The sequence below is a fragment of the Rhea pennata genome, chromosome 3 (genome assembly GCF_028389875.1).
Source record: "Rhea pennata isolate bPtePen1 chromosome 3, bPtePen1.pri, whole genome shotgun sequence".
Taxonomy (NCBI): domain Eukaryota; kingdom Metazoa; phylum Chordata; class Aves; order Rheiformes; family Rheidae; genus Rhea; species Rhea pennata.
Genome location: NC_084665.1, coordinates 119,529,131 through 119,556,693, shown reverse-complemented (window position 1 = coordinate 119,556,693; position 27,563 = coordinate 119,529,131). Strand labels below are relative to the sequence as shown.

Genomic DNA, 27,563 nt, shown 5'->3' with positions numbered 1-27,563 from the left:
CTCCCATGATTTTATAGACTTCCAGCACACCCCCAACCCATTCAGTTGTTTCCTTCTGACAGGAAACGTCCTAATCTAGTTACTGAGTCCTCCTCTGGCAGCTGCCCCAATGCTGGGGCATCGCTGGTAGTCACGGTGCGGGCACAGCACTCACTGGCCCTTGGTACACACACATACAGCGATAGGTGCTGGTTTGTTTTCTATTCCATTTCCACTATTCCTCAGCATTTACTTAGATTTTTGCTTTGATATTGAGCTGTGAGGAGTAGATAGCAGGAAGCTGTGCCCAGAGTGAAGCTTTTTTCTTTAGTGTAGAAGAACTTGTACCCACGAGTGCAAAAACGTGACAATCTCCCCACAGCGGTTTTGGGTGCTATTCAGGGCAGCAGAGGGAGTAGCTGTGTGCAGATGGTGCTCTCCTTTCAAAATAAAGGTCGGAGCACTCATCCACACTTCTGAATAACCTGATTTGCAAGAATAGGGCAGATTGTGTTATTTCTGAGTGCAAGCGCAGCCAGTCCAGAAGCAAGGGCAGGCTCTGGCGCAGCTGTGTCTAGTGGCAGCTACTGCCTAAGCAGTGCAGGGGACAAAGGTCTGCCCTGTGCTTTCCTGGAACGATCCTACCGCTACTGTGAACAAGGCACCCAGCAGCCAGAATGGTACTGGGTTATTTTCACTGAAGTAAATGCTCTACAGCAGTCTTGCACTGATTGTTTAGGGCCAATGCAGCAGGGGAATCCGTACAGCCTGTTTCCGCATAGGGGGAGAGCATATAGTTTCTACAGAGACTTGGGGGAAATGCTTTTATCTGTTAATAATAAAGAAAAAAAATGGAAAGAAAAAAATTCTGGAGCCTCCTTGCCAGCTTGTTAGCCCAGCGGTGTAGTCGTGGCCGAGTGGTTAAGGCGATGGACTAGAAATCCATTGGGGTCTCCCCGCGCAGGTTCGAATCCTGCCGACTACGGCTGGGCTTTCCATTTTCCCTCCGCTTCGCTTCCCCGCCATCCTTTTCAGCCCGATCCGCCCCACAGGCAAACATCCGGCGGCGGGCGGCTGCCAGCCCGGGGGAGGGAGGAGGAGGAGGCAGCGGCGGCGGGACGCCATGAAGGCCGCCGCGGTGGCGGGAGCGGCTGCATGGACCGCGCCATGCAGCACAGCCCGGCGCCCGCCGTGCTGGTCACCACCAGGTAACGCGGCGGAGGGGCAGCGCCGCCGCCCGCCCCGGCTTCTCGGGCCGCTGTCGGGAGCCCGGGGCGGGAAGGCTGAGGGGAGGCCGCGGCGGCGGCGAGCGCGGGCGGGGCCGGCTGGTCCGGTCCGGTCCGGTCCGGGCTGGTGCAGTCCGGCCGCGCCGCGGGCGGTGTCGCGGCTCCCCGCAGCGCCGGCGCCGCGGTCCCCCGCCGAAAGCAGCGGCTTTGGGGGCCCGGCGGGAGAAAAATATATCGGACACGACCTTTCCCTGCATGTTTTGTTTTATTTTAACTTTGTTGGGGACAGACATGTTCTCTCAAGCTTTGAATTTTTTTTCCTTATTTTCTTATTTTTTTTCCTTTCATCTCCTCCTTGTAAATATTTCTAGGTGGCTCAGAATTAATGAAAGTCTGCCTTAAGAGTGAAAAAGGATTTTTAAGGCATAGTGTTGTAAGTGCCCGTGGCTGGCGTGCGTTGTGGTTAGGTGCCACCGCTGCCTGCTGCCCCTTCCTGCACCCCGCGAGAGGAGCTGGCTCAAAGGCAGGTGCAACTTGACAGGATGCGGAAGAGCCTTAAAATCAAAGAGGGATGGGCAAAATGAGCTGCTTCTGATTCCATGCGTCCCTCAAACCGTGGCCAGTGGTACCAGCTGCATCCTGGATGTGCGCAGAAACACTAGTTTCAGTTGCTTTTAGACTTTTGAAACCTGCATTTTCCTAGATGCGGCAGATGAACTCCATGCCTCTAGAGGAGAGCGCTTGTGTTTTTATAGAGAAGGAAATGATAGATTTTTTTTTTCTCAAGATGTTTGAGGACACATGATCCCTATCAGATGTAACGTGAGAAACTGTAATGTTAATTCACCAGGGTCTTGAGTCACATACCTAACTCCTAGGGCATAAGTGGAGCAAAAGCTGTTTCAATCACATTTCATTAACTTCAAAGCAATTACTTTCATCCTTAAATACATCGCTGTATCAGGGTCTCTGGAAGAATGGCCCTGAACCCTCAAACGTGCCTGACGTAGCTCCTGTATGTGCTTTGCAGGGCTTTCTATTAGGTTCTTGCCCTGGAAATGGAAATCTGAGCTTTATTTTGCTGTAAACTTCACTGCTAGAAAGTTGTCCCATCAATACTAGAATGCTTTCAGTGATAAAATTAGATGTGTGTGTGTGTGTCTGCAGGTTTAAGGCTTTAGCAAGTGAACGTATTTTTTTTTTAAGTTTTTGAGACAAGATAACTGCATAGTTGTGACCTTTTACGTTGTGTATATAGATTTTGGTTTGGGAATGGATTCCCGGATATCATGGTAATGCAAATAAATAATAATCTATATACTTGTAGTTTATATATATTGTATACTGTATACCTCTTCTAGGTATACAGCTAGACGCTAGGCATACAACTCTTTTCTCCTTTTACTATGACCTAAGTGGTCAGAGTTTGGTTGGCTTTGGGTTATCCAAAGTAGGAGGAGAACTTGTTAGGAAGTGGATCCTGCTGATGGGACTGTCTTTATCAAGACAGAGAGTACAGGGACTGTTTTCCCTGTACACACAACAGTGAAATAAAGTTTCTGTGCTCACTGCGCTTACATCCATTACTTTGTTTTCCCTCTTAGCAGTGGCTGCCTTCCATTCGCTCCCATCTTGACCCGTCAGCACAGAAAGCAACGTGATTAAAATACAAAGACTTCACATTATATACAAGTCAAAAGGCAGGATGAAAAACTATGAGTCTCCCATGAAGTGTGGAAATTGCTCGGTTCAACTGGCCTGTGCATAATCCCCTTCCTCTTTCCCGTGCTGATCCTGCATGATCTGCTTGTGCAAGCATACTTGTTCTTCAGTATAGCTACTACGAATGGCCTCCTTGTATTCAGGTGCAGAGACTGAAAGAGGAGAGTTACCATGTTCTTCAGTTTCCCTTAAACTGTCTGTGCTGTAGATTGAAGTGTAACTTAGAGATAGTACAAACTGGTTTGAAATGAGGAGTGGGAGCAATAAAACTGTTCAGTGTCAGTAGCCAGCTTTCTCTCTTTCTTTGAAGCTACAAATGTAAAATAATTGTGCATAGTGTGAAAAGTGCAGCAAAACAATATTCTATCTTAGCATTTATAGCTGCTGCTTCCGTTTAAGTAAAAATAATAGTATAGAAAGAATTAAAACTCTAGGAGTTGCTTATTTTGTAACTAAAGCATTACAAGAACTAGAGTGTGCTTTGAATATTACGCTGTATCTGTCTGAGCTTCCTTGCTGATTTCTGTTGGTTTAGAATCATAATTTCATATTAAAAAAAATCATAGTCCTATTGCTGTGGGATAGGAATGGTAGACTTGGTGTGAAGGAAATGATAGTGAAACCCATTACAAAACAGAAAACAAAAACAAACAAACAAAAAAAGTGGCTATTCCTCCTCCCTCTACTCTCTTCCCAGTACAGACATTTTAGCTGAGACTTAACAACTTTAAAATAAGAAGCCCAGGCATACGTAAGGTACTTAACTTCATGCCATTTTTAGAATATTGATGACGGCAGCACTTAAAATAAAGTTATGTGGTCTCAGTACATTTGCACTTGGTGATGTTGTAAGCTAAGTTGCTTCATTTCCTCTAAAGCAAATAATCATTTTGTGGAATTGAGATGCTAGAAAGTTTGTTTTACTGGTATTTTTTCCTTTTATTTGTCTCAGAGGTGAAAAGCAGATGAATTTGTCATTTATACTCTGAATGACAGTCATTCCTGACTACCAGCTGACAGACTGACTGTCATAGCTGCAGTCACAACTTTTGAGTGACTAAACATCTGGAGAGCATTTTAATTGCTATAGATATATTCTAAATAACCACAGATCCAGCTGTCTTACTGGCAGCTGTTCTTTTAGTCTGCATTTTGCGGCTGCTGAAGGACATGATTGTACCTTACTTAGGGGTTCAACAGGCTCTTGAGCGAAATCCAGGCAATATCACCTATATATTCTAAAGATACCTATACATTTTTACATATGCACTGCTGCATCTACTTTTCTATCCTGGCAGTGTGTAACTGGGAGCAAAATTTGGTCTGTTAGTGCGAAGATAAGTCTTTGTCCAGAAAATGAGAACTGAATTTGAGAAAGACAGAATGACATTTAGGTACCTAGTATAAAATCTTGGCGACAGTGAAGCTATTATTAGAGCCCTAATGTTTTAAACATGGCTTGCACAGAGGATTGAGTAAAAAATTGGGCCTTTGCCCTTGATTGTTGCTATTTGATTTATAGAGAAATCTCTAGATACTCTGTTAAAATGACACTTTTAACTTAGTTTTGCATTGAAGATTCAGCGGCTGCCTTCTTGGGAAAACTTAAATTCAAAAGAACTTCTCAAGTTTTGACATGATGGGAAATGTCTTTTGGAACTTCGTTTGAAACTAAATTTTTTTAAACCCCTTTAAAGCGTATTTGAAGCCAAATACCTAATCCTAAATTCCTAAGGTGAAAGGATACCTTTGTTAATGATTGTAAACTTCCTAAGGAAGATAAAAGAATTTCAAAAAGTACCTCTGTGATCCAGAGTGTCCAGGGAAGATGGGATTTGACATTCCCAAAGACTCAAAGGTTAAAAAAGTAGGCAGAAAAGAAATATTTAATGAAAAGGAAATTGATTTTTCAGCAGTCCCCTCTGATTTCATTAAAAACTGTTCACTCACACATAGGAAGGAAGCACTCAGAGATGTATTCAGAGATGTATTTAATGCTCTGGATGATAAACTTCTTTCTACTTCTGGTAAAATATTTGGCCTCGCTAATAGCACTAGTAAATGTGCTGTGGTTTGGCGTTGGCATGACTCTGGGGAAAACATGCTAATCAATTTTGGTTTCCAGTGCACTGGAACAGTTTATTTCATTAAACATATTGTTCTCTTCTGCCACAAAAACAACTGATCATTCATACTTTTGATGCGTGAATAGGATAATGATCTTTGCATTCCTCTTTCGAAAATGTCATCAATAATTCTTTGGATGGGAATCCAGGGAGAAGGTGATACCACAGCTCGGTGAATCTAAAGATGGCAAGAGAAAGAAGTGCGCTGAGAGTATCTCAACGAGCCTGCTCTTTGTGTGTCTTGCCAGCCTCTTAAAGCAGGCTGAAAAAGTGTAGGCATGTGAAAGAGGGAGAAAGTGTGTATTTTAGCTTTCTGCAGGCAGTCCTTGGGAAGCTAGCGAATGAGGTATAGTGGTCTGCTCAGAAACGGTCCAAAACTGTGAGCGTTTCCTTATAACTTTCTGCTGTGTGAAGTTTTACTCTTCTGGCTCTTTCAGAGGCAGGTTTATAGCTGGATTCTCTTACTACTCTAGAAAATTGAAGTGGTAACCATACAGGTGCCATACAGGAATGTTATTATGCTGATTAAGGTTTCTAAATTAAAAGATATGGGAACTTTGCACTAGAAATACAGTCTTTATTTAATAGTATCATTTATTTGGCTTTCTTGTACCTGTGATACGTGATACTTTTTTAGTAACATTTTAGTATGGTAGGTAGAAGTGTGCTGCTGAATTTGAGTTCTGAGAGATCACTTTGCCACTTTTATGTTTACTTGGAGATGTTGCTCTCTGTCTAATCCTTTTACTCTCAATGCTGAAATTCCTTTGGGGGGGGGGAATCCTATTTTTAACTCAGGCTTTGGCTACCTATGCTGTGTTGGTGCAGGTAGCCGCATTTTGGAAGGTCTGGTTCTTGAAAGCCAGCTTTCAGTACAGGACCCAACTCAAAGCAGGTACAAGTCGGTGAAACTTCACAGGAATACGGTGAGCTACACCAGTTTGTACCATTTTAGGTTTTGGCCTATCTATGTTTAACAGAGTGCTTGTCTTTACTGATAAAGCAAATGCACTCCTAAGCGCTCTTTTTTTCCTTCTTGCTTCTGTTCCCCTGCTGCAACCCAAGTGACACTGTTTTACAGCTCTCAAAATAGTTACATGCTGGGCTGTGTGTAGGAGCCAGTCTTCTGTGAATCTCTTGCATATGAGGTAGAAAAGAGGGATTGCAAAGTTTGATGTGAAGACTGGAAAGTATTGCATGCTGTTTAAGGTACTTTGTTTTTCAGATCTTCGCCCCTTGTTATCAGTGAGCACCCCAGAAGAATAGCAAAGCGATACACAGATAGTGTCGCGTTGCTCACACGAGGATGGCTTCCCACTGCGGTGGGAAGCGGGACAGTCAAGTTCAGTCTCCCGCTCCTTCTGGATATTGCGTGTGACTGCGGGCAAGCTGAAAGACAGACACAACCAGAGGCAGTATAGTTTTGTTAGCGTTGGTGCCCTTCCTGAACTGATAGCCTCAGAAAAAGGTGCAGCCTGGAGTTGCAGCATTTGTCTTGCTTTTGGGACTAAGACAATATCTCTGTGCAGGATTGTGCTTTGTGTGTTTTTTTTGGTTTTTTGGTTTTTTGTTTTTTTTTTTTTTAGCTTGAGAGTCTGTACAATGTCCATTGCATGGAGTAGGCATCATGACTGTACCCTCAGTTCCCACCTGTAAAGCAGAAGTAACACTACGAATGCTCAGATAAATACACTAAGGTCTGTGAGGTGCTTGGAATTGTGGTCAGTGCTTATGGTATGTAGATCAGGCAGCGGACAATTGTTTAAAGTATTATATTCTCTTTCCTTATGGACAGGAAGGTCCTGTATCAAGCCACCAATGTGTATTGTGGCTTCAGCAAGAATGAGAAGAATAGATTTGCCTCAGCATTGTCAGTCTTTTTTTCCTCCATGCACAGGACTGGAGACACTGCAGATATTCTTTGATGCAGGGTGAAATGCTGGTGTCAAATGGAGCATCTTTTCTGTCTGGAACTGTCACTGTTCCTATTTCCTTTTGAAGTAGCAGTAATTTTGATTAGATTTCAGTAGATTATTTGAACTTCACTTAAATATTGTTTCAACTGAATATTGAGGGTATCAAAAATCATCCTAATTAAGCTTTGAGGAAGTCTTTAGTCTTATTTTTTTCATCTTGCCTATCCAGTTCACTTCCAACCTCCATCCAGTACTACTCCAGAGATCACTGGGAGCCTTTGAATATTTGGATATTTGATGTTGGAAAAGGAAATCCTTTGGAAGAACAAGAATCTCACTTCTATTGGTTGAAATAAAGGCAGAGTGCAATTGCTTGCTTGAATCATGCTAAGGGGAGTAGTATCCAGTTCTTCTGCAAGCCTAAACTCTCGGAGTTCCCAAGGGTGATAGAATAACTTTGCCACCTGGCAACTGAGCTTTTATCTTCTTTTCCCCAAAGTTAGGGCTGTTTTCCAGGAGTGAAGTAAAGTTTAGTAACAGTTACCTTGTTGAATTATCCTCTGAGATAAGACATGGATGGTTCTAACTGTTGACAACTCTCTGAAGTTAATGCGATTCTTTGTTTACTTTAAGAAACCACAGGTAGTATTGCCTTCAGGGGTATTTTCAGTGGGGAAGTTGATACGTTCCAGTTAGCATACCTTTTTTAGAAGCAAGATGAAGTTGTACAGTAAAGGCTGGAAGGCAGCTCAAAGAGATCATATGTTCCATGAACCTGCTCAAGTGGCCATCCTGATAAATGTTAGTCTCATTATCCCTAAGGGCCTCTCTCTGCAGATTGAAACTGTCTGGTCAGCCTAGCAGTCTGCAGCGGTATCTTATGCTCTTTGCGTTTGAAGTTTTGTCTAGTTCCCTTGTTGGTTCTTAAAAATCTCAAGTTGTCCCTGCATCCAGGCTGGCTGCTTTCTCCTTTCCTCACTGTTCTCTCTGCAGTTCCTGCACATTTTTTAGGACGAAGGAGAGGTCAGTGGTGTAAATTGTAGTGAGCAGAGTTTTGCTTCACAGGAAGCTCTTAAGAGGGATTATTGTGGTCTAGTCTGCCCTGCTGGGTACTACAGAATCCTGAACTCCTGCAAATGAATTCATCCCTTTTTTCACGAAAACCATCCCATTTTCTGCTTCCAGAGACAGTGGGTTCATGGCATTCTGTCCACCATAGACACAGTTTTGTCCACAGTGGCAGATGCTTTGGAATAGAATATAAAAAACCAGGCCAGGTCCTTTCCCTTGTTTTATCTTACTGACTGCCAGCCCTTAGTTCCGCTTTCAGTGCCTTGGTACCTTTGAAAACATCATCACCAGCAAAAGTCTCGGAGCAAACTTGATTTTGGAGCAGCTGTTTTTAAGCCCTTGATTAAAAGTGAATTAAGTCTGTTTTTCAGTCTTGATGCTGAAGTAGATAAGACTTGTAAAACACATGCTTAAACTGAGCATGTTCGTCGGGACTATAAATGCACAGAACTAATGTGTATCATTGTGTGTGCGAACTTGTATCCTCACAGAACAGGAACAGTAGCAGGGGTTGGATCTATCCTGCATTCTATTGAAATAAGAGTATTTGCATTGACTTTCTGGAGCTTTGAACTGGATGCTCTGAGATGGTCAGTTAAAAGTCTTTGTGTCATGCCTGAGCTCTGCATGTCCTTTCCTCCCTAGGCAAATTCAGAATACTCACACGGGGCTGGATTTATCAGTGCCAGAATACCAGGAAATCCGTGGGAAGATGATGTCTGGCCACGTAGAGTATCACATTGTCGTCGTTACCCGTCTGCCTGCCTTCAAATCAGCAAAGCACAAGCCTGAGGATGTGGTTCAGTTTATGGTAAATGTTTAATCAGTGCTGTGTTAGAGATATTTTATTTTTCTTCCTTTCTTCCTTCCTTTCCTTCTTTCTTTCTTTCTTAATCAGCTTTGATTGTTTGGTCCTGATATAACAGATAATTTGTCATCAGCCTCCCTATTTCAAGGACAAGGCAATTTGTACCATTCCTGCAGTGGCAATATTATTCATCTATTAATTGAACTTTTCCTTCCAGGAGCTCAAAGCAGCATTGACTGTTCAATACAGACTTTAAGGCTTTCTGCATTATGAGTGCAACAAATAGAAACTAATTAAGGTTTTTAGAAGTCCTGCGAGAAAATTAGTTTCTCTAATATATGTATAAGTAGTAGGACTTGGTACATAAACATGAAATGTGAAATAAATGTGTAGTAGCTTACTTGAATGGAAAGAGAGTCACGTGGGGTAATGAAAAGAATTAACCTTGCAGTAAACTCATGTGTGAGGCTTGACATGATTTTTAAACTCATTAATAAGAATATTCTACAAGTAAGTGTTCCTGTAAAACATTAGTGAATTGGATTATCTTTTTCTTGATACCTGCAAATTAAATGTTTGAAAATGTGGTGCATGAGATTCATCTCACCTGGTTTAAGTCATCTATAGCATGTATGTGTCTGTTTGAGCTATCTCACCCTGGGCTGTCTGTTGTGTTGATGGGAAGAGGTGCACTCAGAGAGCATTTTATTGGTCTGCTTAAGATATGTGCTGTAGGCTAGAGCTGAATTGTTCCCTAGAAGTGCCTTTCTCTGCCGCTGACTGTAAAGGGACTCTAAGGTGCTGGACTATCCTGTATGCTGTGAACTTCTACGCTTGTCAGATGTTTTGATGATAACTGTTATGTTGGAGTCATGAGTGTGGTTACCTGGTAGGCCACAGGCTGCTTGTCCTAGTGTAACTCCCAGTCACTAAGATGTAGTTTGTAAGTGCATATGTAAACATCATGATTTGCCAATAAAGCAACATCTGTCACTCTTGTGAAGAGAGTCTCCATCTTTGGCGATATTCAGAAGCCGTCTGGGCACAATCCTGGGCAACATGCTCTATGTGACCTGGCTTCAGCAGAGGCGTTGGACTAGATATCTCCAGAGGTCCCTTCCAGCCTCAGCCATTCTATGATTCTGGCATTTTCTGTGCTTCTTGGGCTATAGCTTTATCGTAAGGGCAGCAGTGCTGGCGTAAGAGGCTGTCTTGTTCATCCCCTCGTTCCAGCCTACTTGCGCTCACTCTTGTGGTACTTCCTTCTTTGTGCTGTGCTAGTTGTCATGTGGCCATTCTGTAAAGTGAGCTGAGGAACTGGTCCTGGCTAAAAAGGGCATTTTGGTATTTGCTGCTTGGTTCTAATTTATACCTGTTTGAGTCTGAATGTTGTGCAGCTACATTAGTTCTGCTGGCACAGGGGATAGACCAGAGATGGGCAGCTGAGTAGGGAATATGGAATCATTTTCTTTTGAATCCCTATTTACTTATATTATGCAATATTTCCATGCAGCCCTGTGGAAGAGAAAACCCAACTAAACAGGTACTGAACTGACCTTTTGTCAGCTAACAGAAAAAGTAGGTTAAATCATGTCCTCTATAAAGAGAGGAAAGAGACCTCCTACTGTGACCTGCCTGCTTGCTGAGGCTGTCCATTCCCAGGTCTATTTTATCTGTGGAAGGAGATTTTCTGCATTTAGTTGCTCTTCTCAAGTGAAATGAACTTTCGTGGTTTCTTTTCTGGTCAGACCTCCTGACATTTTACTCTTCCTGAAGAAGCAAATTGTGCTGCAGTCTGACAGGAATAACATTTGTCTCATCAGATATGTTTTGTTCAGCTGACTAAGTCTGATATGCTAAATAGTTTTAGTATATGAGAGTAATTTAAAACTCTGAACTCAGAGGTTAGAGGATAGATGCTTTGCATCAGTTCATTCCATTGAATCTTTTCTGTATGTATTACTGGGAGGAATGGAGAGGTTCACCTGTCCTAATTTATCTCTCTGTAAGATAGATATTATAATCTGAGTCTGTCACTACTTTTATGGTCAATGGGAAGAAAGGGAATGAGGTGACTCATCCTTCGAAAATGCCTCTCCCCATTGACAGTAAAGGGAGCAGCAGTCTAAATTTTAGACAGCTGGGGATGGGCTTCAACTCCAGGCTAAAATGAGTAAGGCTCAACTGAGCTGTGCAGAGCTAACTGTCTAGGCTATTTGAGGTGCCCTGGAGTTTTTCACCTAACTTTCAGAAGGTCATGGGTGTCCTACAGGTCCTGTATGATATCTGCCTGCCCCACACAAGTGCCTTGGGTACCCCAGGGCATCTCAGATGGAATCAGATGCCTGTGTCCAGGCAGATCAGTCTTGTCTCTGAAATTAGATGCTTCTATCTGCTGTGGATGTCTAAGCTCCCATCCTAGTCAGTGCAGTACTGTTGAGAAGGAGGTACTTGAGCAACTACAGTGTGAAGAAATTCAGTTTACTAAATGCCTGCTAGCATTTGAGAAACCGTAAGTTATCCCAGATGCCTACACAGGCCTGGCAGATACAGCACAGCCCATAAAGATGTATGTTCTAGAAGGGAACTGGGTGAGGTACCCTCTGCCGTCTGAGATACCCCTAGGTGCACGCTTTTAGGCAGCTGACTGAATTCCCCACGTGCTTGTTTTTGGGTGAGCTGAGTTGCTCTCACATCTCACCAAAACGTACTGACTAGATTGACTGTGGTGAGAGCTGAGATACCTAATGTGCATGTAGACATGTACATTGAGGCAACTGTCTTAATCTGGAGATAAATCCCACCCTGTAGCCAGGTGAGGTGAATTTCACCCGTTGCGCTTAGTATCTGACTTTGCCTAGTGCCCCACTGTACTGCGTGTGTTAGCAGCCCAAACAAGCAGTGAGATCCTTCCCAAAGAGTTTGCTGGGTAAGTGTAAGGGAACAAGGCAACCATGGAAATACAGAGGGAGATGAGGCAGCAGATCTAAAATGTGAAAATTGTATTGCAAAGGCACATGAGTGAAGTGAGACATCGGAAGAAGGAAAAAGAAGCAGTGCTATGGATGTTCTGGTTTCCCAAGCATATGAGCAGAATGGGAGAGGGCACAGTTTTTGCTACTGTTGAAACTATAAAATCTGAGAGGTCAGAGGAGGAAGCCAGTGTCACGCTGCTGAGATAATAGGTATGTTAGAAGTGACTGGTAGGTAGAATAGGATTTTCATTGGCTCTGCGTAGGAGAATCCAATTTTGGTGGCTTCAGAAACCAGATTTATGTCTTTTGGGAGGCTCTGCTTTTCTTCTTCCTCCTCCTGATTTCCCTCTTTCTCTACCAGAAACATTAGCTAAACTCATTTTCCAGAAGTAGCTGCTTGTTTCCCTGTTACCAGTTGAAGTCACTGCCCTCTACATTCTCATGCCCTGGGTGGCTTTCTGCAAGCTCGGCTGTGGGCAGCTGCACGCAGTATTTATTGCACAGCAGCTTGTCTGTGTCCCCTGGAAAACGATGATGAGTGAAACGGGTATCCTCTAAGCTAGCTCTGACCTCTGGGCTTCCTTTTAGACCACACTGGAACAAGATATTTAAGGGCCTCTGACCAAAACTAGATGAACAGCAAAAAGAGATTTCACATCTGACTTGTGGAATTACTAGCCATAATGGGACTGTGCAAAATCAGTATCACAACATTTACAACTGAAGTATTTGAGACATTGACAGAGGAAGAAAAGCACCACGATGACCTTGAGATCTAAATGCTTAGAAACTGAAGGGATTTTTAAATTAAAAATGTCATTTTTAAAATGCAGCAGGGGGTTGTACGACTGTTTAACCTTGAGGTTAATTTTGTTTAATTAAAAGAAAACTCAGCTGAATTTTTTTCAGAGGTCAGTGTCTTCTTGCCCTATTGAAACAGTGGAATTGGTTTTCTCTTTTATATTGCATTGGAGGTACCGCTACAAGGTAACATTTAATTGTTGCCTGTATGTCTACCATTTTCTCTTTGTTTATTGTAAATGCATTTCTTCTAGCCACACCACACATTTTTAGTAATCAACTTTTCTCTCTTCCCAGCCTTATTAACAATCCACCCATCCTTTAGTGCCTTCTCTTTCTCTGTGTGCCTAATATAATTACTTGCTTTTTTAAAAGTTACATTTGTTAATCAAGCTTTTTCTTTTTCAAAACTGGATGGCAACTGTTGTTTGACAGACTCAGCAAATTTTAGGAGGGTTTTACTACGAACCTTTCTTCCTCTCAACAGATGAAGGAGTGTATGTATGTGGCTATGTATACATCTAAGTGTTGATCATTGCGTGTTTGCATATGTTCACTTTCTTTCTTTGAGCCTCAAAATCTGCCTGTGAATTGGGATTGCTATTTACTGACTGTACAGGTGAAGATAAATCCCTTCTCATGCCAACCATGTCCTATACAGGAAGAATAGTCTGTGATGTGAAAGGGGAAAAAAATCACTGCTCAGTGTAGCTTTTGGTTCAGGAGCCACTAAGAATTCATGTTAATTAAAAAGAAATGTTAGAGTGTTTCCTCTTCTGAGCAAAACAGGTGGGGTGAACAGCATGGGTCACGTAATTAAAGTCTACCATAATACATCCACACAAGGTCACCAAGGAACATTAATTCTGGTAGGATTTAACTGGGGAGTGTACAAATGAAAGCTTGGTTTGCCTTGTGTGTGATGCTTTTTATTCTTGTGTCCAAAGCTGATATCTGTTTTAAAGGATAATGCTACTGTAACTCTATTTTCTGACAATATTAAAAAATTAAGAAAAACACAGTAACCATCTGCATTTCATGAAATACTATAAAACAAAGAGCACTCCTCACTACTGTGCATTGGCTGGCCAAAGTGATTGAGTTAGCTTTATTTGAGGCCACCGCTTAATTGAACTCCTTGCTGTAAATAAAAAGCATATGAAGACAAGTTTGAGGTCAGAATTGGGGCACTGAACAGAGACATTAAATCCCATTAATACTGAGTGGGATCAAATTCTCTTACGCACATTTGAGAGTCCCAGGTTGATATCCTACAGGCATTTTGGTGTGTGTACTTTATGCATGGGGCTTTCGTGAAAAAGAATGCAAGGCCCATGCATGAGATTTGAGGAATTAACAGCAAACTTCAAGCTTTCACTTTGAACTTCCTGGTGGTTTTCTTAACCTTTCAGCTATTTTTGATCATACTCAACTTACTTATCTGTTCCTAGTACAAAAAAACATCAACTCATCCCTGACTCTCTTTCAATTCCATGTTGAATGTTAATTTTTAAAGGCAAATAAAGTCTTGACCTGACAAATACGCACATGCTTTGCTATATTTGCATGATTAATTCTTTTGAAGTTAAGTAGATGGGGCCTTTGATATTGTGACTTGACAGAACTCCCTTGAAGTCACTATGCTCAGGCTGACTTGCAGCAGGTGAGGATTTAACTCAACAGTATTCATGAAAGTTCAGTTAGAGGCATGAAAGGGCGTGAATAATTGCAGGATCAAGACCTAAAGGAATTACAGGCAGCATAAGAAAAAAATGAATATTAATAAAATGGGATACTTAATAAGAGTGGTAAAGTGTTTTCTAGAGCAAGTTTTTATTTTTTTTATTTTTTTATTTATTTTTTTTAACCTTGAGCCATAGAATCCATAGATTGTTTTCAAAGGGTTGTGAATGGTAACCAGGAAAAATAAGGTTTAATTTGCTCTGTGCTGAACTACCTTTCTCCTGGAAAATTGTTAGAGTATCAAATTGCAAGTGTTGAAATTGTCCCAGTAGAGCAATGATCCAGTATCATGCCTGGGAAGATATGAGAATGCTCTGGAAAAGGAGTGGGGCAGGACCCAAGAAAATGCGCTCTCTGGGACCCCTCGGGCTCTGTGGGGTGTCTGTGTTGCTCCCTTGAAATGAGAAGAGCTCAGCGCATCCGGATGAGGCGCTGGGATTCAGCCAGCCCTATTAGCTTGGTTTTGGTACTGGTAATGCAGCAAAAATGGCAGTAGTGTTGTGGAGCAAAGGTGAAGAGGAGCCAGAGGCGGCTGAGGGCTGAGGCAGAGGGACAGCAGGCAAGGAGCTGGACCCAGCAAGGGTTTGCTCCGGCCAGCTTGGGGTTTAGGTTAGTGGGGCATGGTCTGATCTGAAGGATTAATATCTTTAGTGGCAGGTTATCCCAGCAGGGGGCATCCCTGCACTGTTGGAAATTAGTTTGCATGGTGTGATGCAGGCTTTTGGGTAGCGTATTAGTATGCTTGGGATATAGTACTAGCACACTTTGTATGCTGTATAGCGTGTTACGGTTGGTGGTTGTTGTTCAAAGCCCACGCAGATTCACAATGGCTCAATTAGTGATAGGATGTGAGGGTGCGCATTTACTTTAGATTCAGTGGCGTAATTAGATGTAAATTGAGACTTAAGAATATTCGCAGCATTTGATAGAGGAGGAATAAAAATTAAGAGGCAAAAGAAATGTTTGTATGTCTCAGTTCAGCATTTCTTTTTGACTATTTTAAAGGTGTTTTGGCATAGTCTTGTTGATTGGCTGCTGATTTGTAATGCTTTCAGAAATTAGCTTGTTATTTATTATTGCAATTAGTTACACATTAAACTTTTTTTTGCAAATCAGACTTAAATATTTTTCTGGGCAGAGGATAATATTGCTTATTCTTTTGAAAAACAGCAAGTAAATTCCTCACTGCCCTTACAGTTGTGCTCACTCAGTGTACTTGGAAGGGGCTTTGGTATCATGGTTCATGGAGCCGTTGGGACCAGGCAGTATAACAGTTCAGAAATTACAGGATTGCTTTCCTCTGTCTTATGGGTTTTTTAGAAAGGAAGATTGTCTTATTCTGGGAATATCTCTTTCTTTCTGTGACTTTGCTTGTTCAACATGTCTTGGCTGTTGAATTGCATTTCAGATCCTGTGTGCAGAGCACAGTGTTGCTTACATTTGCCTGTATTGCTCACAGGACTCAAGTCTAAAATTCTTGTTCATTCCCCTGTCAATTCAGATTTGTTTCTATGCTTCAGATCATTGCCACTGTCTCCCGTAACATCCTCCCAGATGAACTCAGGAAGTGTGGGTTAGATGAGTGGACAGTGAGGTGGATTGAGAAGTGGCTGAAAGGCAGAGCTCAGAGGGTCGTCATCAGTGGTGTGGAGTCCAGTTGGAGGCCTGTGGCTAGTGGAGTCCCCCAGGGCTCAGTTCTGGGTCCCATCCTGTTCAACTTCTTCGTCAATGACCTGGATGAGGGGACAGAGTGCCTCCTCAGCAAGTTTGCGGATGATCCCAAGCTGGGAGGAGTGGCTGATACACCTGAGGGCTGTGCTGCCATTCAGAGAGACCTGGCCAGGCTGGGGAGCTGGGCAGAGAGGAACCTCCTGAGGTTCAACAAGGGCAAGTGCAGAGTCCTGCACCTAGGGAAAAATAACCCTAGGCACCAGTACAAGCTGTGGGCTGACCTGCTGGAAAGCAGCTCTGCACAGAAGGACCTGGGAGTGCTTGTGGATGACAAGCTGACCATGAGCCAGCAATGTGCCCTTGTGGCCAAGAAGGCCAATGGTCTCCTGGGGTGCATTAGGAAGAGTGTTGCCAGCAGGTGGAGGGAGGTGATCCTGTCCCTCTCCTCAGCCCTGGGGAGGACTCATCTGGAGTATTATGTCCAGTTCTGAGCTCCCCAGTACAAGAGAGACATGGAGCTCCTGGAAAGAGTCCAGCGTAGGGCTACAAAGATGATCAGAGGGCTGGAGCATCTGCCCTAGGAGGAACGGCTGCGAGAGCTGGGCCTGCTTAGACTGGGGAAGAGAAGCCTGAGGGGGGATCTTATCAATGTGTACAAGTACCTGAAGGGAGGGTGTCAAGGGGATGGGGACAAACTCTTTTCAGTTGTCCCATGTGACAGGACAAGAGGCAATGGGCAGAAATTGAAGCACAGGAAGTTCTGCCTGAGCGTGAGGGGCAGGGAGGCTAATCCTGGACTGGAAAGTTACTTGGAAAAGTGCTGGTTGCCTAGAGGCAAAACTGTGCCAGGGATGATCAGATTCAGCAGGTACTTTCAAGTTCTAATGCTTGGAAATATATTCTGACACTGTTCAGCTTGCTGGTATAGATGTAGTGTATGCATTCTAGATTAATTCGTTTCCTCCTCTGTTTCTGTGCTTTTGGTTCAACTGACTTTCTTTTATCACTGTGTTGGTGGAAGTACTTTGCCTTCTTTCATCCCAAGATGTGATGCCTGTGTCTATCTCGTGTATTGTAGTGTTAATTAGTGTTAATTAGTGAACTGAAGTTCACTAACATGTTACAGAAGAAGGGTTGGACTGTAGTAAAAGATCTCTCTCATAAGCACGCTAAAACACTATTTTTTAGTTTTCTTTTGATCTCACTCTGTATTTATTTTAGCACATTAATAGATTTGGGGGCCATAAGGGGCCATTATGAAGACAGCCTGTGTATAATACCATGGTCACAGAGCATGACAGTCAATCTCCATTATGACTGTAATGTCAATTAGAGATAGGTTTTTTTTTTTTTTTTTTTTTTTTTTTTTTTTTTTTTTTTTAAGGCATCTAGCCTGGAATTCAAAACTTAATGTGGCATAGATTCTACCCTGTTCCTAGCCAATGTTCCCATGGTTATTGCTTTCTCTGTAGTATCTTGAGTCTCATTTCTTTTCAGACTTCTCATATTTGTCTGCAAAAGGAATGGCTCTATTCACTGTTGGCATCTCCCTGCATAAGTATCTGTAGACCTTGGCCAAGTTGTTGATTGTTTATTATTATTTTTGTCGGTTTTTTTCACCCCTTCAGGGGTAAACTAAAGAGTTGGGGATTAGTTGAGGTCTGTGTCCTAGTTTCTGTATTGGGTGCTGTGCAGGGCAGCAAATGTGTCTGTTCTGTTCAGGCCTTAAGAGCCAGAAGTGCACAGCAGCCCATCAGGGCTGAGAAATCTGTCTTCTGGCACAGTGATGAAAAGATACCTGCTGCTTTCTCAGTCATATAGCTACTTGGCTAGGCTTCTCTTCCCCTCAGGTCTTCTGGAACTAGGCATCAAATAGCTCATTTTTATTGGACAAGAATTTTTGCTGTTAGAGAGAAGTATCTGGAGCTCTGATCTTCCCTGTATTTTAGCTGATGACTTGGACAAATGGACTATAGTTATCTGGCAAGGAAATTCTATTTATTAGAAGAGCAAATCTTAATAACTGAATTATAAAACAAGCAACAATACTTGGAGATGCACTGTATAGATAACAGACTTTTACCAGTCCATATGTAAAGCTAAAAATTACCAAAGAGTAATATATGTTTTTACAGTTCAGTGTCCAGGGTTAATGTTTCACAGTGCTTAAACTGCTGCTTGATGCCTGTGTCTTCTCCTTACCTGTAAAGAAACTTACCCAGGCAGTGTGTTTCATTGCAGGTTTCCAAGAAGTACAGTGAGATAGAAGAGCTCTACCACAGGCTGGCAGCACGATATCCACAGGCTTCTCTTCCACTCTTACCTAGAAAAGTTCTCTTTGTGGGGGAATCTGACATTTGTGAACGAAGAGCAATGTTCAATGATATCATGAAATCCATCTCAAAAGATGAGGATCTAGCAACAAGTCCTGAGTTACTGGAATTCTTAGGTAACTAAAAGATGTGAGTGTACCCTCTCCCTTAAGCATGCTTAATGAAAACTTATTAATAAAGTCCGTGATGTAGGTAGTCAAAAACTAGACAATGATAAAATAAAGGCTGTCATTAGAAACAATCGCTTGCACATCTGCACAGTCATAGTTGCCGGTATTTTCCCCTTCTACTCAGAGGGCACATGCCTCATTCAGAAGCATCAATGCCATGATGCTCACTTTGAAGATATCCACCTCACCATCTCTAATTTCTGTTAGGAATATACCTCTACTGTGATTTGGAACACCCAACTATAGAAGTCTTAATAATCATCTATCGTCACTGGAGAGATGAACCCTAAAGGGACAGCAGGAGCTCCCTTACTGAACAACTGTTCTGTGTTTGCTTGGGTTTTTTTTATTCTTAATAATCCTACTAGGCCTTGCTGAAGAGGGTCCTGAAACAAATTTGTGACCTAGAAAAAGATGTGAATTGCAGATTGATGCTTGATTATTTAAACCTATTCTTCGGTCTCTTATCCTCTTTTTTTTTTCCCCTTGGCCTCATGTCCGACTCTTGTTGCATATTCTAATGATTGCAGTAGTTTCTTTCTTTGTGTTGCTTGAGCTTTGCAGGGACTTGCTGAATGAGTGGAACAGATGGGCTCTCGTCTCTTAATTCAGCTGAGAACTGCCAAGCAGGGAGTACTCCAGCCTGGCAGTGTGTGGGATTCTCAGCACAATGTTAACTTTAAGGAGGTGGAGTTGCAAGATGCTAGCAAGTTACCGTGTGTGAACCGCCAAATTGCAAAAAGTGTCAGGTGCAACAAGACTAAAAATTTTGTGAGACTGGCAAGGGCACACCCCTGTGACCAAAGCACTGTCAGACATGAGGCTCACGGTTTAGAGCAGCTTCCTGAAGTCCAGGGCTGGGCAGAATTGCATAACACAAGCAAAAAGATTTTGCCAAATAAAGCTGGAGAGGTGGGGAGTTTTTGTTTGTTTGTTTGTTTTCCCCTGATTGCATTCTCTTGAAAATGGACCAATTAAGCAAGATAAATTTTGAATTTTCTGTTTAACTTTTGCTGTATGTGGTATAGATGTCTACAGCTGAATTAGTCTGGACTGTCTGCATAGTTAGTGGAGAGACTGGATAAAAATAATGTGACTGTTCATGAAAATCTGTCATAGAGTAATACGAATCTCATCCTGTAAACCAGGTGAGAGTCATCTAACCTAATTACCTGTGAAGATGCATACACTGTAGATCTCAAGCTAGTTGTATAGACTTTCTTTACAGACACTGGAGATGTAGTCAATGTATTCAGGGGTGTTTAGGGAGAATCTATATTGTAAAATGTGGGTGTCTATATGAGACTAAGATATGCAGTGTCCTAATCTCCACTGCATAACCTAATCAGCACTCCAGGCCTATAAGGGAACATGGACTCACTTGCTCACTCTAGATGCCCACATTTAGTCAGTGAATTCCACCCTGGATGACTACACAGATGCAGACATGTAAAGCTGTGTGAGATGAATGCCGAAACAGTGATACCTTAAGATGAAGCCATGAATTTTATCCGTCATGGTTTTCACTAGCCTATCTTTAGCTAGTTTTATCATTTTAAATTGCTTTCCTAAACATCCAGAGGTTCTGTGGACCTTATTCCACAAGAAGGCAAGGAATGGTTCTGTGTTCCTTATTCTTCTGGGCTTTACATATAACAGGTATGGTAAGAAGACTTAGTCAAAGTAAATCTTTTCAGCTGCTCTGAAGCTGATGGATCTTGCATACTGAAGAAGGTTAAAACTTCAGGCTTCATTTGTGAGTACATATTGAAGAGCTGCCATGGAAACTACTTTTCATGCTGTGCAGAGCTATACTTCTAGTCCAAATGAATTAAATCAGTAATGAAAGGTGGGCTTTATCTCAGCTACCTATATAAAAGTTTGCTGCCTACATCTAAGCATAGTATTTAGGCCCTGCCTGTAGCCAGAGGAGAGAAACAGACACTTCCAAAGGGAAACTCATTCTCATCTTTGGATGTGAAACCATCTGGAAATTCTGTTGATTACATTGACTATAGAAGGAATGCAAATAAGCAGTTCAGACATATGCTACTCTGTTTTAGATAAAGTTCATTTCCTTTCTCTACTTAAAATACTTCAAATTAGCAAAAAAATCAGACAAATAATGATGCATCAGTGGATGGAAGGGACAGTCAGGAACACTGAATGAATTTCACAAAAGCTGGGGTTTTTTTGGGGGGCAGGGGGCAGGGGGAATACATTATGTGATCAGCAACAGGTGCAAGATATTAAGCAAAACATGATTTTTACCCTGTGTGCTCAATTTTGCATCCATGGATTGTGTTTTGCAGGAACGAAATCTACTAGTGTCATTGACTTCAAGAGTAAAAACATTCCTGATGATAAGGAGAAAGAAAATGAAGAAAATGAGGCATTTGATTTCTTCAAAGAGGAGAAGACACCTGACTTAATCTCACAGCTTGCATCAGTGGAAGATGCCAAAAAGGGGCAGAAAAAAGAAGAGGAAGAAGAGGAAGAAATTTTAGACCCTCTTGGTTTAATCAGGTATTGCCGACAGTGCCTTTGTTATTTAGTTTTTAGCCTGTTATTCTAAATAAATAGGGCTATTTCCTGCTACTGTCCCCTTATCCTGACACTTTCAAACAACAACCAATTTCAGCTGAATTTCACAAAGGAAGAAGGACCTCCAGTACTATATTCCTGTGCAGTTCATGAAGGAGGTATCTTGGTAGAGAAAAGAGACTTTATAGTGACTCTTCAGTGCATTCATCAGGAAATCCAAAGAGAAGCGCTGAGAGTGTCTCAGTAGTCTCAGCTGCAGTATGTGCTTTGCAAGACACTGAAGGGTCCAATCACAAAATGCAAAGCCACTAGGCTTCATTGGATCTGGAACACACCGGTGTGTGCGCAGTGTCTGAAACTGCTTCTGAGGCTTACATCTAGAAAGAGGTGAAGTTAAAGCAGCATAAAGAGCAGATGAGCAACATTTCAATTATGACATCCACATGTAGCCTTTCCTTTTCTTCTTCCTGTATCTGAAGAGATGACATGCCAGATGCCTCTAAGGCATAAGGAATGGTAGCTTGAGAACCAAAAAAATTGAATCAAGCCTTGGTGAAGTTGGTATCTGGCTTTGCTTACCTGTCCAATAGTTCTCAGACAATTACTTTCTTCACTTCCTGCCAGAATTTGTCAGTTCCCCCAAACCACTTGTAAGTACAGAAGCCTGGAAACAAACTTAGTTTCTCAGTGGCTGGGATCATGAGTAGTGACTACTTTTTTTTAGGGTATTCTAGGGCTTAAATGAACAAATAAAAAAGACTTCACTGTTCCTGATCTTCAGCAAGCACTGACTGACTCAGCTGAATTGGGTTAGTCACCAGCCACTACTGATTAATACTGATTAATACTGGAAGCACCATTTGGACTTTGTTTATACTATTATAAATGCATATAATTGTTGACTTCCAGATACCATCTTTTTTTCTTAAGGTATTTCATCCTTTCCATGTCACCAAAAGACTTTAAATATTATTCTTTTGACAAAGCATGTGCTTAATTACTCACATCAAAATTATTCCTTTGTTGAAGAAGAGTTTAAAAAAGTTAAATAACTATTTACAATGAGAAGACAGATAAACCAGTGCTTCCCGCAAAGTGGTCCTTAGTTGGTAAGCATACAAGAGAAGCTGTCCTTTTTTGGATAGGAAAATAATCTATTAGGTTAGAAAATGCAATGTTGTATTTTCCCACTTACAACAAGTATAAGCTGTAAAGAATTTGTCATGCCAAAACAAGCAAGAAGTTTGCTTTTCTGCTCTGCATAGTTTGACATAGCACTTGAAAGCCTGATTATTTTGGTCTTTTAATGCACTGAAGAATGAAAAGATCTGGAATTTAATTCTCATTTAGTTTACTGCTTCCATTCCTTCCGAGAACAGAATTCATACTGAATCAGAATAACCTGGTTTAAATAAGAAGAAATAGTCTTTACTGATACAGAGTTGAAGTATGATGTCACACAATCAGATTTTTTTTTCATTCTAAACTCATATTTGGTTATGTATTTAAAAAATACTATATATTTATAATATTTTTGTAAATCTCACGTGCAGTGTTGAGGCAGAAATGTGAAAGTGGAAATGAGAGTCCTGCATCTGATTTTACATTGTCTCTATGCTCATCTAATTCACCCTGCTTTCATGGAAGATATTTCCAATTCCCATCAATGGAGACTGAATAGGATTTAAACATTGTATGCCAGCTTTATGCTATTCAGCATAGGTGTAATAGGTGTTCAGGTGAGAGGCCAAAGACAGGAGCCTGGCTGTTAGTGGATGGGCATCTCTGGAGTGACCATCTTAGGGTGTCTTCCATGCCCACTATAATCTGACATCAAAATCTGACATATTCTAAAGAGGGAGTTTAGAGGACTGATAGATTCAGTGCTTCAGACATACTTGAAGGTGGTTTGGGAAGGGGATGAATAAAAAGGAGTTGATGCAGGTAAATAAGGACATTTAGTAGTAAACTCCTCTCTAATGCACAGGACCAGGTGTTCCAAGGGTTAGTAGCGTAGCATCATTTTAAAAAGATCATTCAGCTGGAGAAGAACAAAAAACAAACAAAAACCCTTCCATGACCCTTTTCTTCTGTGAAAAACATTTGAAAAGATGTGAAGTCAGCACTGAAACAAGCCATTCCATTCCAAGCAGCGTCAGTGTCTAAGGTGTTTGGAGCAGCAGAACTCTGACCTAAATTGAATTATGTGTCTGGCAGAATCTTACAGAACTTTTGTCCTTTTGGATGAGGATGAAAACTGCTCCAGTAACAGAAGCTTCCATATGTTGTCAGCATGCCTCATTTAAACAACTTTTTTTTCTGGGCCAAAAGGCCCTGACTTGGATTTGGCCCGGCAGTGTCATGGTCCTGTTGAAGGACCAGATATACAGTCAAATGTATTGGCTTTAGGGGTAAAATGCTAAACTAGGGTCTTTTTGTATTGCTGGTGATCATCCAGGTGGAAGCTCACAATGGCCTTCTGCCCGGAGGAGATATCCCAGTTTTTCTGATTCCCTTTGTCACATTCAAGGCTATGTCTGAGTTGCTTTTGTATGTCCGGTGGGTGACTCGCTTGCCAATTCTGTGCTTTTGTGGATATAAATGAAGGTCTGCAAACCGACTCTTTCTCTTCTACATGATTCTCATGCTCAGAAACTTGCTTTCTATATTTGCAGAGTGATCTTGAGCCATGTCTGAGATTCTTAGCAACAGACAGTATTTTTTTGTTTGTTTGCTTGTTTGTCTCTTGCCCGAATCAGGGACACTTCCAAGATCACGCTACATATTTGTGAGGAACCTCTATGCTCCCCTAAGTGTTTTTTTGTTTGCTTTGTTTTTTGCTTCTCTAAGACATGGTCCCACCCAGAATGGAAGGTGCTCAAAATTAGGTCTGTATGGTGCAGTGATGTAATTCAGTTAAAATATGATTTCTGGGGCTGAGCTTTGTCATCGTCTCTCGCTCCCCATCTTGATAGTTTGAAGAATTGTTATTCTGATGTATTGTCAAGAGTTGCTCTGCAAGTATTTCTGGACACGTGTAGAAATCCTTTCAGCTTTGGACGGAGTGAGGCCCTGTGAGAACAACCATTCCTATACCATTCCATACTAACTAACCTGTTCGTTTGACATCAGCTATGCAACAGAGAATGAATGTATAAAACTTCTCATTGTAGCGGTGGCACATTTTTTAGCTCTGTTTCATTTTTCCTTGCAATGTAAGTGTATAGTTAATTGTAAATCACAAGGCTCACTTAAAGCTTTTTCCTGTGTTCTTTTTTTCTTTAACAGTTGTCATCTCTTCTTTCCCCCTTTCCCCCTTTCCCCCTTTCCCCCTTTCCCCCTTTGAATGTTCCTTTGCTAAAAAGTTTTAATTCCTTTTTGGTGGGAAACCCATTACATATTTCACATTTCACCCCAGAACACAGGAAAAACATAAGGCATATTGACTCATTTTTTCTCCCTATTATATTCCTTAAAGTGAATAAAATACTGCCACTTATCAGCAAGATGAACAAGATTCCTGAGCGATATCAGTGCTAGCACACTAACCAGTGCCAGGGCCCGTTCTCTGAGGCCAACCAGGCACTATGTGGCTATGTCTAGACTGGTACGTTCCCTTGTCCTCCAGATTAGGTTTGCTGCATCCAGACTGCCCACTGGAAGTGGCTGCTGGCCTGTGCTGGCTGCTGGGTGGTAGTTAGGATGGTTTAGGAGAAGACTGGCTGGCCTGCCCCAGGAGAGCACCAGCAGCTGTTCTAACACTTGATGTGTAGAACTGAGCTCCTGTGCTCACGCCCAGAGTGTGAAATAATTGCTAAAATAAATCGTATAGCTGGAGCCCTTCTGTCCACAGGGGCATGCTTTCTCCCTTCCACCATGTTTGCTCTCTATCTGTCCTCAGAGGTCTCTACAGTTTTGCTTTCTGTCAGGAATTCAGACAACAGTTGCAGATTTTCTTCCTTGTTTTTGCTGGTGGTAGGAAGAATGTTTGAGCATGACCAAGTATAAATTTCTAGCTCTGAAACTTATAACAACTTAATTGAAAAAGATATCATAGTAACTGAATGAGCTGGATTTCATCTCTTTCCTCTATGGATGAACTGTGCAGTTTTCTTGTTTGTAGGCTGAAGCCAGGCTCTTCAGCATCTCTGCTCTCTCTCTTGATATGTTAAACCCGCTGGATTTAGTACTTATGATCAGTTCACTCCAATAAAGCTGAGGCACCAGCCTCCCTCAACAAAGCAGCACTGATTTTGCAGAAGAAAGATGAGTACCTAATGGGTTAAAAAATGCAGCATCCCTCTGCATGCATTTCTTTAGCTGTGATTAAATTTTGAGGTAATTTGCATTCAGTGGCTTGAGAGAACCCACCTTTTCCTATGCTTCCCTGCATCCATCAGTTCTTAGCACCCATCATAGCAGCTTCTCTACACACATGGTTCCCTCCCTTCCATACTTTTTTCTTTGCTGCCTTAAATCTTCTCAGTGACTGCATATCCTCCCCTTCCCCCCCCCCCCTTTCTGGAAAACTGTACAGAGCAAAGAGGTTGATATTCCCCAGGCAAGAGCTCTTCTGTCTCCTCATGGATGCTTGATGGTTCTTGCCTCCGCTCTGTACCTTTGCTATTGTTCCTGCGGATTTCCCCTCATGGCTTATCCCCATCCAATTTTGTGCACATGGGTAGGTTGAAGCTTTGCATCTATTGTGTATAAACACAAATGCAGCTAACTCCTAGTAACGGTTAGGACAGGATGAGGCCAGTGAGAGCAGACCTCTTGGGAGCCTGCTGCCAGAAGTATTTTTAAAAGCTGTCTAGATAGTTGTTGCAGAGGTCAGGCTCAACTGTTCTTGGTGCCAGAGGTTTGCCATCACTGGGTTTAATTGTTGAGGAGATGAATAAAGGACTCTGGGCCTGTTCTGGCTGCAAAGCAGGTGATTGCTGTGTGCAACAGAGCGGTGGGGAGGAAGCAGCCAGCCAGTCCTGGCCTTGCAGAGCCCTGCAGAGCCAGGCAGGCGGCAGGAGAAGGTACATCGGGACATGAGCCAGACATTAATTCTGGGTAGCTATCCACTGGACAAATGGTCTGGAGAAAACTTGTCAAAATATGTGTTCAGCTGCTGCACCTTCTGGTCTTTGGTCATCAGAATTGTCTTCCTGAGCTGTCACTTCTGCTCCTCAGGCATCCTCCTGCTCCTCAGTCACTCATAAATTCACAGCTCTTGGTCTGGCACATGGCTTCTGCTCTGAATCTGGTAAAATTCATGTACAGCAGCAGAAACACTTGCCTATGAGTCTTGATCAGATGAGAGAGGATGGAGGTGCTGAAATGGCAAAGAAGAAAGAAGATCTTAAGTTATGTTTTCTTTAATGAATTTCAATACTTAAAACAATGAACAAGTTTAAAAAAAGAAAGAGCCTTGTTTTCCTAACATGCTGTTTTAGGGCACTCTGTGCATCTTTGCTCACAGCTGTGAGGCCTTCAGAGGTTTAAACAGGCAGAGCTTTATTTTCTGTCAGTTGTTGAGACACAATTTTAGGTTGCAAGGCATGTTCGACTGTCACTTCTGCCAAGTGACACAAATATTTGTCGCAATTCCAGTCCAGCTGCTGTCAGATTGGCAGCTTGTGAAATCCCAGTAAACAAGCATGTTGGTCTTCTACTGAAACATTTCTGGTAGTTGAAACTTTCCCTAAAAACCAAGGGCATAGCCTCTTGTAGCGTTCTTCTCCATCAAAGAGAGGAAAAAGAAGATAATACAAATAAGTCTGTATTACCCATCCAATTAAAGGATGAGCCTTGTTTTCTTTCCACAGAAATGTCTGCTCTCAGCTCTTTATAGGGGCAACCTTCTAGCCTTTCCTTGGAGATATTCAAACTTAATAGAAAGAGAAGAAAGAAGAATAGCAGGGATACACTCACTTCAGGAATTTTGTCCCTCTAGTTTGTCTGTCCTGAACTGTGTTTATATTTATGAGTGCCTTGTGAGTGTTCATTTCCCGCATAGAGATACTGGCTTTCCTTTTCCTTCTCTCTGCAGTCCCATCACATTAACACAGTTTCCTACATGTTTCTTTACTGTCCCTCCACAAATGGAAGGTTGAAGGTAATTGAAAGTGAACAGTGGAGAATGAAAGCATGTTGAGCTAAGGAATCTCTCAGTATCATCCATAGCTGTCTGGCGTTGTCTCTTGTGAGTGATTGCTCTGGGGTCTGGCAGGATATTTTCCTGCCAGAGGAAGGGAGGGCTCTTCTGAGGCCTGGGTGGCTCAAGTTGGTGGAACTGAAAACCTTTTCTAGCTGTACTTTCCAAAGAGGGGTGTTGAGATGATTGTGAGAAGGACTCTTCTCTCATTCCTATCCTTTATAAGTTGCTAACTTAATGTACATGCACTCAAAAAAACTTGGGATTTTCTGGAACTCCTGGGTTTCTGGCTGAAGTCTCCAGGTTACATACATAAATGTTTCTTCAAAAGAC

General features: G+C 42.1%; 1 protein-coding gene and 1 non-coding gene across 2 annotated transcripts in view; both read left to right on the top strand.

Annotated features, from left to right (window-relative positions):
• The first annotated feature begins 882 nt into the window (after positions 1-882).
• TRNAS-AGA (transfer RNA serine (anticodon AGA)) lies at positions 883-964 on the top strand. Its single transcript has one exon. It is a non-coding gene; the product is annotated as a tRNA-Ser (tRNA).
• Positions 965-1,061: 97 nt separating this feature from the next.
• Positions 1,062-27,563, top strand: part of HS1BP3 (HCLS1 binding protein 3) — a 53,942-nt gene continuing 27,440 nt past the window's right edge. Inside the window, exons 1-4 of the mRNA XM_062573178.1 lie at positions 1,062-1,187; positions 8,686-8,851; positions 18,280-18,487; positions 20,854-21,067. Coding sequence (XP_062429162.1) covers positions 1,135-1,187; positions 8,686-8,851; positions 18,280-18,487; positions 20,854-21,067 — 641 coding nt within the window. The 5' untranslated portion in view covers positions 1,062-1,134. The remainder of the gene's footprint in view (positions 1,188-8,685; positions 8,852-18,279; positions 18,488-20,853; positions 21,068-27,563) is intronic.